General features: G+C 38.8%; 1 protein-coding gene across 5 annotated transcripts in view; it reads left to right on the forward strand.

Moving 5' to 3' along the window:
- FBN1 (fibrillin 1) overlaps positions 1-12,927 on the forward strand; it is a 143,512-nt gene that overhangs the window by 82,036 nt on the left and 48,549 nt on the right. For all 5 annotated transcript variants that reach the window (XR_014854299.1, XM_085070587.1, XM_085070589.1 and 2 more), the window contains 12 exons: positions 314-439; positions 2,283-2,408; positions 2,948-3,067; positions 4,022-4,159; positions 5,153-5,203; positions 7,751-7,876; positions 8,672-8,896; positions 10,060-10,185; positions 10,275-10,403; positions 10,866-10,991; positions 11,107-11,232; positions 12,010-12,132. Coding sequence is in view for 4 of the 5 variants with exons in the window: in XM_085070587.1 (XP_084926713.1) it covers positions 314-439; positions 2,283-2,408; positions 2,948-3,067; positions 4,022-4,159; positions 5,153-5,203; positions 7,751-7,876; positions 8,672-8,896; positions 10,060-10,185; positions 10,275-10,403; positions 10,866-10,991; positions 11,107-11,232; positions 12,010-12,132 (1,542 nt within the window). In the remaining variant the exon portion in view is untranslated. The remainder of the gene's footprint in view (positions 1-313; positions 440-2,282; positions 2,409-2,947; positions 3,068-4,021; positions 4,160-5,152; positions 5,204-7,750; positions 7,877-8,671; positions 8,897-10,059; positions 10,186-10,274; positions 10,404-10,865; positions 10,992-11,106; positions 11,233-12,009; positions 12,133-12,927) is intronic.

Genomic DNA, 12,927 nt, shown 5'->3' on the forward strand with positions numbered 1-12,927 from the left:
GATATGGGGAGTATTAGCACATGGGCCTCTCTAAATCTAATCTCTGATACTCAGTTTAATATCCCAGTTCTTACCTAGAGTTAAAAGTTTCCTAAATGACTGTGGGCTAGAAATAAATCAATGTTAAAGAGACGCTTTCTTCTCTTGAGTGTGAATATTTTGGTGTGAATTTCCTAATCAGAACTACATAATTATAAATATGGAGCAGCCTATGTTAATGATACTGAAACTGTCTTTTTCTAGTTTGGAGAATTAACCCCTGTAAACCCTCAAAAGCTGGCTCTGATGTTTGGGTTTTTTTATCTTTATGTAGATATTAATGAGTGCTTACTGGATCCTGATCTCTGTCCAAATGGAAGGTGTGAGAATCTGCATGGAACATACAAATGCTACTGTGACCCTGGATATGAAGTAGACTCAACTGGGAAAAACTGCATTGGTATGAATGTCTCATCCCCAAAGTGTTTATAAAGAATCATCATATCCTTTCTCAAGCTCTGTTGGCTAAACTATCCATATCTATACCTCCAGTCTTTTCATAAAAGCAGAGGCTGCAGCCTTCTCTTGAACATGACTGATCTCACCAGCATACAGTGTTCTGATGCAGTCTGACCACTGCCTTGTATAGTCATGCCAGAAATTCTCAATTGCCCCATGGAATATCTTGCCTAAACTGATTCCAGAGTGCATTAGTCTTTTCTCAAATTTGTGTTATACTGTGGGATCAAAGTTAACCTCTGATTGGGAGTTACATCCAGAATTTTCTCACTGGCCTTCAGCTGATGAGTTCTGTTTTCTAGCATGTTATTGTTACTGGTCCCTAATTGCAAAGTTTTGAATGCTGGTGATTATATTTAATCTAGTTTTTCTTGTTCATGTTGTCAAGATTAATTTAGCCTTGCCTGATTCTCTGTATTGGTAATAACTTCCAGGTTAGTGTTGTCCACAGTTTTTGATTCCATTCATTTTTTACTTCTTTTTACATTGCAACGAATATTTTATAGGACTAGTCCCAAGACTGATCCCTGAAAGCATTTCTAATATCCTCACCTCATTGTGGTTATTCTCTTTTTTAATATATCCTGCTGTAATCTCTCCTTTGTCCAGCTCTGGAACCACCTTAAAGTTCTTAAATTCCTTTCTATTATCTCCAGCTTACATAATAATTTTATTTGGGTTCTGTATTCTCTACTTAGACCTAAATAGCTTAAGTCATCAGTGTTATCCCAGTCTAAACTATCCATTATCTTAAAAAAAAAAAAAAAAGTTGATCTTTCTTAGATAAAAATCATGCTGTAATTCATCCCATTTTCCTATTTTCTTCTTTGGCTTTAATTATCCATGTCCCATTCCAGTATTTGTTTGTAGCTGATGGCATCTCTTCTCCCAGTCCATCTGTGAGCTTTCCAGATGCTCCCCAGCCCACCCTGTTGTAGCCCACATCCATGCTCTATCACAGCTGTTTCCCATTCTTCCATAATGTTCCACCTGGCCCTCTCTCAATTTTTCTGAACTCCTGTGAAGCTTCCCACATGGTCTGTTTTATTCTGCAAGTCTCCCTTCTTTTCCTAGCACTTTTGCTGTTCCCAGCTGCTGCGCTGACTGTCTGAGTCTTCCCAACTTCTCTCAACACTTTCTGAGGCCTCTCTGCCTTAGCCAATTGTTCCCGTCTGCTCTTTGGGTCTCTCCTGGTTTTCACCTGCTATTCATGGCCCACTGCCACCTTCTTGCAGTCTTCTCACTAATGACCACAGTTCTTCCAAAGATTTCCTAAGGGCTCTTGAAATTTAGCTCTAGCAATCCTATTTAAATTTTTCATCTCTGAAGCGAGTGTAGACTTACATTAGCCTTGTTAACCATAACATCTGAGACGGTTCAGAGCCAGCTTGGAAAAAACGGTGATTAAAGACCAGGATGATCAGCAAACCTTTTCAAACCAATCCTCTCCTTGTTTCTTTCATGACTGTGGCAGCTGCTGTGCAGGGACTCAGAGACTGCATAAACCTAGTCTGCAGTAAAGGCAGGATGAAAGTGTGACTCCCAACTTTATTTTGAACTGTGGTGTGGCTGTCACATACTATGAATATGCAAGGAAAGGAAGTACAAGCTCTTGTGCAAACCTGTTGTCTACAGAAAGAATCCAGTATTCATATTCCACACACACCACATCCCCGTGCCCTCTTTGTCTCCTCTGAAATGTAGCTGTTGGAAGGGAAATTCTGTCATGACTTCCATTCCAGAAATGTTTTATTTCTTAAAAAAGTTCTTTATTTTCATTGTAGATATTGATGAATGTGCACTGAACATGCTGCTTTGTGACAATGGGCAATGCAGAAATACCCCTGGAAGTTTCACCTGCACCTGTCCGAAAGGATTTGTATACACTCCTGATCTGAAGACATGTGAAGGTAATTGGTAACATTGCATTTCAGCCTAGTTTTATTCACTTGGATTGTTCTCAGATTGTGCCAGAAATACTTTGAATTTTGATGAGGATATAATGTGTAAAACTAAAAAAAATCCCCATCATTAAGTTCTGTGGGGAAGTAGGAGAATGAGGAGAGGTAAGGCCAAAATGAAGCAATTAGATTATCTCATGGAGTAGCCTGTATTTAGATCTATGCCAACACTCTTTATTTACTGCTGCCAGTGAGCCCACACTGTGCCAAGGGTGAGAAGAAAGCTTTACAAATCTGTTGTGTGAGGAACAGAGCCAAAGGGCTCCTAGTTTGAGCCCTTCTTGAGCCACAGGCAGTTCTAATGTTTTAGTGTGTCTTTGGGATACATACATCCATAGTCTGTTGTGAAGAGTTTCATAACAGAAAAGGGGAATATCAGTAAGACTGGTTTTGAGGAAAGCTTTGCCCCCTTTTTCCTAAACTGAAAAGAGCCATATGTATTTTTGTTATTGTTTTCTGGCACTAATAGCAATGTGTTTCTTTTCTAGATATTGATGAATGTGAATCTAATCCCTGTGTTAATGGAGTATGCAAAAACACACCAGGCTCCTTTGTTTGTGAATGTTCTCCTGAAAGTACTTTGGATCCAACTAGAACCATCTGCATAGGTATTTATTCATTTGAAGATTTTATATTTGCTGGCTAAAAATGTCTAGTGACATGTAAACATGGTACACCAGGTTTAGGAAATAACTTTAAAATAGCTTGTGTAGATAAATTTAGTCAAACACATAACAGAAAAAAATATTTAAAATGTGCTTGTTTTCATCATTGCTGTGGGTGCATAAAGTGCTCTTGGGAGCTTGGGGTGATTCCATGTCAAATTTGAAAGAGAGGTGAATTTTTTTTCTAACAAACACAGAAATGCTAAGACTAGTACTTCAGACCTGTGCTCACCTCCTTAATTTCTCCTGTAATAAGGTGAACATGTTCTAATTAGGATCTGCTCTCTAAAAAGAAAGTATGATTTGAGATGGAGCATCAACAAGTTATGCACTGTCCAGACCAGCTCAAGAGCATCCACAGACAATGCTGTGACTCAGCTACTCTGTGGGCTCATAATTTCCTTTCTTGCCTGTTCTGTTGGGACAGTAATTTATAGCTCTTGTCTAGTCAGTGAGGAAAACTGCAGGACTACAGCTGTCTAATCCTTAGCTATCTCCTGCCACTCCCTGTATGGGAAGGTATCAAGACTGGGGGATTTAGTAACATAATGGAAGATCTAGCAAGGGTTCATATCTACTCTGTTCTTCTGAATGTGCCCTAATCTGAGTCATAATAAATACAGGTATTCAAAGCTTGAATGGTATTGACATACTCCCTGTTAAGGACAAGAAGTATAAACTAGGATTTGCAAGAGCTCTGTGCTGGGATGATTTCAGGCTGTAGTACACAATCGACGAGGTTAAATTAAGAGATTTTAAAATAAATTTGGCTCTGATGTGGCAAATTATAATGAAAGGATGATTCTTATTCATGGTTAAATTCACATGTGTTTGTAAATACAGTAATGCACAATGCTAAAGAATCTGCATGACAATACATTTTTTCTTTCCAAACAGAAACTGTCAAGGGTACCTGTTGGCAGAACATAGTGAATGGAAGGTGTGAAATAAATATCAATGGAGCAACTCTGAAGTCCCAGTGCTGTTCCTCACTAGGTGCTGCTTGGGGAAGCCCATGTACACCATGTGAACGAGGTAATGCTGTTCATTTTCCTCAGGAACCTGGGACTTTTCCTCTTCTGAGGTTGGTCCAGATTCTTGTCATAGAAGTTGGGCACAGGCTAGACAAATTACTTTACTTCTTCTGTTACCTAGCAGTCATTCCTTATGCAGTCCCAAAGAAGAAAAGTCTAAATGTTTGAGAGGTAGCATATAGTATAGAAGGCTCTAAATGGATTTTACAGTAAGTATTTTACAAGTTTAAGCACTGAAGGGAAGGGACCACACCTATGGTCTGTAACTTGCAGCCTTTCTTTAGCATGGTTTGTCATAATTAGTGATCTGGAGTTCCTAATGATGTAGCAATAAATGCATGTTCCCCAGAGATCCCAAGGAAATGATCGCAACAAATGGATCTTTGGTGTGGTCATGGAGGGAGGAGAGGGAGTAGCCCTTGTTATTATACTCTGTAGATTAACTGATGACCTGGAGAATCATACATTTGGTCAAGAAATGGGTTGAGATCGCTGCATATTCATTTGATGATTTTACTGAACTGTGGGATGACTGGGAACCCAGTGATGAGCTGATGAATGCAGAAATGTGTGTGGGTTGTTATTTTTATATCCTGAAAGCTGTTAGTTTGCTCAGATCTTTGGTTAATTTCATTCTGTGTATTTTAACAGAATTCATCCTCATTCATCCATAGAGAAGAGGGTTGTAATGTGCTGTGATCAAGTGAAATGAATTAATTGGTTCGAATGAAGCAGCAATCATAACCACTTTTAGGTTAGCTAGCTGAGACACATGGGAAGCAAAAGAGGATAAAGGCTGACACTCTATATAGTTTGTGTAGCTGCCCCATCTTATCTCTTTATTATATCAGAAAATACTGGGATACTGTCTAAGCACTCAGACTTCTCATAGCAATAAACTAGATAATGTTTCACATGGTCAGTTTTGTACAATAAATTAATGGTGAGTTTTGGACTATAGTGTTCTGAAACTTCACTTTTGTTTGTTTTACAGACCCAATATGTCAAAAAGGATATTCAAGAATAAGAGGAACATTGTGTGAAGGTATTTATTGTTGCCTTAACATAAATCAGAGCTTGAATGAAAAAATGCCAGTGTTTTGATTTAAGTGGTTAATTTAGCATAGAGGAACACTATGCCAAGTTCTTACCTCGTGTTGTTCCATTGACTTCATTAGAATTATGTCAGGGATGAATTTGGTTTCAGTTTGTTTAACATTCCTGCATACTCACAGTTTATCTCAACATACACACTTGCAAATATAATGTCTACTAGTATAAGGAGTGGTTCTCTCTCTTCAGATACTGTTAACTGAATAACCTGCTTTTACAAAGTATGTGTCTTATATATACTACAAAACATGACATAAGTAGTACAGTGGTATGATAAACTAGTATTATGCTTTTTCTAAAGAATGTTCAAATCTGTAGTTCACATTAAATTTTTCCCTTTTTTTCCCCCTTACCTTGGCTTTCTCCCATACACATTATATGAAATCTTACACATTCCAAAACATATTTTCACTGTCCTGGTAAAAAAACAACAAAAAAAAACCCCCAAAAACCCCCAAAATTAAAAAAAGTGCATCAGGACACAGTTATACTTTGGTTAAAGAAAAGGTTAAAGATATTTTAAATGTGTATTTTTTTGCTTGATATGAGATAACTGTATACTATTCTGTGAGAATTGAAGGTCCCACCCTATTTCATCCCTATTTGAATTGATATGAACCCCTGGAAAAGTACTGCATATTTACATAATAAGCAGAAGCTCAGAGAGTCTCAAACTGCTGTGGGTCATCCTGACTGACAACATCTGACATGACACTGCAGTTAAAATATTTTTTAAAAATTACTCCCATATGTAGCTTCCATAAAGAAACATTGTTTTTTTCCCTTAAAAAAAAAAAAAAAGAGGAACACCCTCACACATACTCTTTGCTTTCCAAATGATGACTGAATACCTTGGCACGTCTGTGCTGCAGACCCACTGTACATAACTTATCTGACCTCAGCAACACTTTGTGGAGTAAGTGAAAGAAAAGAAAAAAAACGTGGGCCCACCTATCTCTGTTCTGAAGGAAAGTCTTAGAACATTTTCAACACTGCTGGGATGGAAAGTTTATCCTTCCAAGATATAGACATAACTGTTTTCAGCATTTCCTTTGCCAGCACATTGGATTACATCTATTACATGCTTTAATCTTTCTCATTTGAATGGGACCTGGATAGCCCCAGGTTTTTCAGAGTAGTTTCCCTTCCTTGTGACATACTGAAGCCTTACTTGGTTTTCAACCAATGTAAGCATTTTTTAAGATGGGGAAAGGTCTCTAGGAAATTTACTGGCAAGTGAGAGACAGGAGCAAGTTTAGTTCCCAAAAGGTGATAGTCAGTTCTCCCATACACAGCCCATGTAAAATGAGTAATAGAACTTGTGCAAGGAAATAAGCAAACTAAATTGGCAGCATTCCTCTCATTTACGGGTGAGCCCTGGAGTTGTCAGCTGCAATATTGCTTACAGGCCATGAACAGTGTTTCAGTGGTTTCTAATAATCCACTGGCTTTACTTCATACCTTCCAGTCAATTTACAATATCTATTCAAGGGCAGAGGCCACTTGTTTGCCCCCCAGCGTTTATCATCCATCCAGCTCCATGAGGCTTGAGAGATGCAGAGTCTCTTTGCACCAGGAGTTTTGACAGGAGGCCTAACCAGCCCAACCTTCCCACTTCTTGGTTACTCTACACGAGTGTTTGTCTACAGATTGCCAGTCATTCTTTTTCCATTTCTTGTGCTTATCCTCTCCTGTCTTAAAAATTGTCATGCTTCATCTTGGAGCCACGTTGAATGCTGGAGGCTTTTTCCCAAAGGCAGTTGTGAAGCATATGCTTTCCACAAAGGACAGGGTGGGAGGACCTCACACTTAGTTTACTAAACATTTATTTAAGCACAAGCCAAGCTGACACATGTAATCAAATTGTCCTTACCCAAAAGTGCTAAATTTGCCTCTTAAATATAGAAATGCAGTCTTTACTTAATGAAGTTAAACTCTGTGTGTAATTGTAAGGAGCTTATTTTAATATAAATAAAGTTGCTAACTGCTGACAAGATCATAGGGTCAGATTTCAAATAGTGTTGTAGTTTACAGACACGCAGATAGAGAAAATTTTCAAAAATCTTTGAAAAATACTGAATCTACTTGGGATAATGCATAATGTGATTTTTCACTTACCTTGGTCTTTCTTTGCCCATTTGCTTCAAATATCTGGCCCACAGTGAGTATGAAAATGGATATAGTTTTTAAACACCCTTCCCTTTTCTGTGACTTTTGAGTTTGATTTCAGTAGATGTAGAAATGGCAAATAGCAACATGCATTATTTGTGATCATCAGTTTTCTGTAATTAATTGGTTCTGAATGACTTGCTTAGGAAATGGTAAATGTTTTGAATTTTTTCAGGCCATGTAAACTGCTGTGTGTCTTTATTTTATCCTAAAAACATTAGAATATTATTACTTTTTATATTTTTTTTCTAATTTGTTCCTGTTTAGCCTGCTAGTGATAACTCTTACTCACCTTTTTTTTATTTAATAGATGTAAATGAATGTGAGGTGTTTCCTGGAGTCTGTACAAATGGGCAGTGTGTCAATACCTTGGGATCATTTGTTTGCCAGTGCCCCAGTGGAATGACTTTAGATGCTTCTGGACGGACTTGTCTTGGTAGGTATTAATTCCATGTACAGGTCTGCTAGGGAAGAGTAAATCTATGCAGTGACCAGTGGTTTTACTGCATGCTTTCTAACAAGTAAGGAAAATTATTTTTGCCCATTTTTCAAATGGAATTAGTCAGGGACATGAGCTTAGTTCAACTGCAATAGGAACAGATAACAGTGGTAACAGCTAAAGCCCATCACCATGTGCTAGCTGGTGAATAGTATTGATTTAGTTCCAGATTGTTCATCTGACAAATCCCTACAGATCATCCATGCTCTTAGCACTCTTCATCTGCAGCCCCACTGAAACCACCTTCCACAAAGGCTGGGTTAGTGTAGGACACACCATTGTGGGCTGGGACTTAGCCACAGCATGCACGTTGAAGGAGGGTGCAACAGAATATCCAGGTTTTGTATGCTGTCCACGCAAAGCATCTTTGTCCATTTATGACAATAAATGCCCAGGATTTGTCTCTGAACAAGGCATAGCTTGTAGTATTTGAAAAGGCCTTGTGTAAGTATGGCAAGCTGGAATGTTTAAAATCCTCTTCTGATCCAACATTTACTTCAAGTGTTGAGCACCATTTTTCAGAGTGGTGCTTTAAAGTTACTTCAACCGTTAATCTCTGAGTTTTGCATTAATATTTTGCTGTTAGGAATTATGCAGTGAGCTTGATATGCTCCTCTGAATCTACGAGAGCATGGAACAAACTGTCCTGTGAAGGAATGTTGGAAGAAAATTCCTCTGCAGTGAACTAAATTTTCTCTTTCTTTCTCAACATGTTGTCCAATTGCCCAACAGACATTCGCTTGGAGAGTTGCTACCTGCAGCACGAGGACGAGCAGTGCACTGCCCAGATTCCCGGCCGGCACCGCATGGACGCCTGCTGCTGCTCCGTGGGGGCAGCCTGGGGCTACGAGTGCGAGGAGTGTCCTCTCAGGGGAACTCCTGAGTTTGAAACTCTTTGCCCCAGGGGACCTGGGTTCTCTACCAAGATAGAGATAAGTGGGAAACCTTTCTCTAAAGGTATGTGATCAGTTTGTGGTTAATTGCCAGCAAATCCTGATGGCTTTTACTTGTTTTCTTCCATCAGACAGCTCCTCTGGGTTTGAAAATTTTGGTGATGGGCACTTCACTCACCCAAAGGCACGTTTGAAAATCCAATTAGATTTCATGGCAACTAAAGGCCAAATAAAACGCAAGAGAATTTAGTTTGTGTTACAGACAATTAAATACCATGTAATACTGCAGCCTCAAAACACAGAATTTGTGTCTCTCACTAGAGAGGTTAAATTGTGCCTGACTTTGCCTCCTGGCCCCTCATAGTACAAGAACTGGAGCAAACTGGGCAGTCAGCTTGGGATGTATTGAAAGAGCAGTCCTTACTTGTGAAGGCTGCATCACAAGTAATTTTAATTCTACTGTGGAACAACCAAGTAATGGTGAATAATTTGGGGAATTTCTTGTGAAGCTACTTGGAGAAGTACAGGAAATAGCTTCCAGTATGATGGCTCAAATTAGCAGAATTTTATTTACTGTAAAGCAAGTCATGTTATGACTCTTGTTGGTAAACTTCCAGCATTAAATGGAAATCACACAGTGACACCCTAGCATTGTGTGCTGAAAGCTGTCTTTCCAAGGTTACCAGTGGGATTAAGCTGGACAGTGTGAGAGGTTACCCAAAAATGAAACATTATGAAGTCTGAAATGAGGGAAAAATATATATGAATGACAGTTGCTGTTGTTAGTTTCAGCCTTGGTTTTATAAACAGTTGCTAAGCCATTAATTATCCATAAAGAAAAGTGACATGTGCTTTTATTTACACCCATTATGTTTTCTGTGACTCATGGATGTCACATTTGTTTCTCAGAAATCAGAAGACAGAGTGGTTCTTTTGGAAGCTCTCTTTGCCTTAATCCTCTGTCCACTGAAATCTTACTTAGCTGCAGATCAGATCCTGCAGGACAAAGAGGAAACTAATGCCATTTTGTGGCATAAAATGTTCTTGGCAATTCCAGCACAGAGTGTCTACACTGTTGGTGGGGGGGAAGTCAGTATCAGTTTATGTAGTGTGGTCTAATTTCCCAAAAGGAGGGGTCACTTATGAAAAAGGATGAGCTCTGGTGTCAGCATTGCTCTTTTGTGCACTGTTTTTGTATGAAATTATGACATTGTGTCTCATTTTCAGACATCAATGAATGCAAAATGTTCCCCAGCCTTTGTACCCATGGAAAATGCAGAAATACCATTGGCAGTTTTAAGTGCAGATGTGACAGTGGATTTGCCCTTGATTCTGAAGAGAGGAACTGCACAGGTAAACTGCACAGATGTGTCTCTCATGGCTTTGAGTTAAAAAGGAAAAACTGAACTTTGAAAATCCTGTGAATGTGTTTTTTGCTACAGATATCGATGAATGCCGCATCTCTCCTGATCTTTGTGGCCAAGGCATCTGTGTCAATACTCCTGGAGACTTTGAGTGTGAATGTTTTGAAGGCTATGAAAGTGGATTTATGATGATGAAAAACTGCATGGGTACGTTTTTTATAGACCTTAGATGTGCAATAGTATGCTATGTGCTAGGATGCTATGCATGGTTTATTTGGGGGGGTGCTTGAAGGTTTGATTGTGCTTGGGTTTAGGTCTCTCTCATTTTGTGAACCTTATTAAAACTAGTTTTAAATGTGAATTTGCTGCTTCTGCAACTTGCCAAAGCACACATAAGAAAGGGACAGGATTTTAGGATGTCAAATTTATCCCCACAATCCCCATTTTGCTAAGGTGGGACACGACCCTGAACTTTGAAATCAAGGTAAATTGGAAATTAGAAGCCTTTTTGAAGTTATTTTATTTTCCTAACTGCACTGTGGTGTAAGGGATGGGTGCCTTTAGGACAGGCTGCAGGGTGGATCAAGGCAGGTGGTACTGTGGTGGGTACCAGGCTGTGGTGAGGGAAGTGCTGTCCCTGCAGTGATGTGTCTCCCCTTCTCCCCACAGACATCGACGAGTGCCAGCGCAATCCCCTTCTCTGCCGAGGTGGCACCTGCATCAACACAGAGGGAAGCTTCCGGTGCGATTGTCCTCCAGGCCATCAGATATCACCAAATATCTCTGCATGTGTAGGTGAGACATGCAGGCAAAATCAGGACTGTGCACAGTGTTTTATGCCACTCTGGTGCTGAGCATTTTTAGAATAATTTTCAGGACTAAACTGTGTTCCTCTTTTCTTTTGCAACAGACATTAATGAATGTGACCTGAGCAGCAACCTGTGCCGAAATGGCCATTGTGTCAACCTGATTGGAAAGTATCAGTGTGCTTGCAACCCTGGATACCAGTCCACACCTGACAAGCTGTACTGTATTGGTAAGGACAAAATCTCCACTGGATCTCTAGCAAACAGGGAAAATAAAACACACATAATTGTTTCAGATTAGTAGTTATATAAAGTAATTTTTAACATGATTCAAAAAATCTATTATAGTATGTCAAAATAGTATGCAAAACCTCCAAAACATGCACATCCATTTTTGAGAGAAATGAATGAAGTTATGGCAGTGCTACACTTCGCTGAGTAATAGATTATTTTCTCTAGTAAATCAATCATGATGCATAAAATCACATACTGTTTTAAATGCCTGAAGACTTCAGACTCTGATGATTAAGAGGAAGTAACTTGTTAGACTAGTTGTATATTTAATTAAAAATCATAATTCCTGATGGACCATAAAATAGAATCATGTGGTTCAATTGCATACATTCATCCTACTGTGCCATGACAATACATGAAAAATCCACAGGCTTTAATGCTGCCTTGTAATTTTTTACCTTGATCCTTACAAAAACTTTGTTGCCCTCATGATACTGTGGTAACTCAACACTGCTGTTTTTATATGTAGAAAGAGAAGCACAGAAGTACTTGTATATGCAGTCAGACAATACAGTCAGATGTCATCTCTTTCCATCCCTGGTTTGCCTGACATCCATCCTAGTGCTTACCTTTGCAAACACTTGAATGTTAGCGTGCAAATGCCAAGTGTAGAGTCTGGATTGATGCTGTACTGGAAAGCTGACTCAAAATGTGTCCTTGTGCTTTAAAGTAAAATGTGTTGTGGATTTTAACTGTAGTTTTCTCCTTTTTAGATATTGATGAGTGCAGTATAATGAACGGTGGCTGTGAGAACTTCTGTACCAACTCGGAGGGCAGCTATGAATGTAGCTGTAAACAAGGCTTTGCACTCATGCCAGACCACAGGACATGCACTGGTAAGGAAGATTTTGGGAAGTTTTCTGCTTGAAGGATTTTTTTCAGTAGTTTAATCATGGACCTTCTTTTTAAGATTAAAGTTATTGTAACAAATACATTGTTAAAAAAAGAAAATAAATGGAAAGTGAAGTTCTTTTTCTGAAGTAAACATCTCGAAAGTATCAGATTTGGGCAACTTCAGAAAGAAGTGCTTTGACAGGAATTGATTCTTCATCATTTCAGAAAGTGTACAAGTTGATTCTGAATTTAACAACAAAAACCAGTAATTTTTCATTAGGAGATAAATTTTCCCCCTTAAGGTATTACATTAAATCCAAATCCAAAACACGTTGAAGACCATGAAAAAAATTACCATGAACAGAAGGCGAAATGCTGTGCATATGTATTGTAGGGTTATGTTGGAGAGAGGATAGACAGAAATGATATCAAGGAAGCTGGTTGCTCTGTTCTGTGGTTTTGTGCTATCTGCTCTTAAGCAAGAAAAAAAATTCCCATTTTTAATTCTGTGTTTAGTCAAATGCAAGTATGCCGCATTACTTCAGAGCTAAATGACTTACAGAGAAACTGAAATCTGAATAGTATGAACCTTTCTTAGGAAACAGGTCTTTTTACACTCTTAAAAGAGTTTCTGAGAAAATGTTAAGAGCTCTCTTGTGGCCTGGTGTTCTCCTTTGGGAGTCATAATCCCAGGAAGTGAGTTGTACTTGATTTCCACATAAGTTACTGTAAAGATAATTCTGCCCTACTTTTCTCTTACTTCTTGCTTCACAGCCACTGGTCTGATGAGGCATGGG

This window comes from Lichenostomus cassidix, chromosome 10, assembly GCF_008360975.1.
Source record: "Lichenostomus cassidix isolate B80296 chromosome 10, HeHo_3.0, whole genome shotgun sequence".
Lineage (NCBI taxonomy): Eukaryota > Metazoa > Chordata > Aves > Passeriformes > Meliphagidae > Lichenostomus > Lichenostomus cassidix.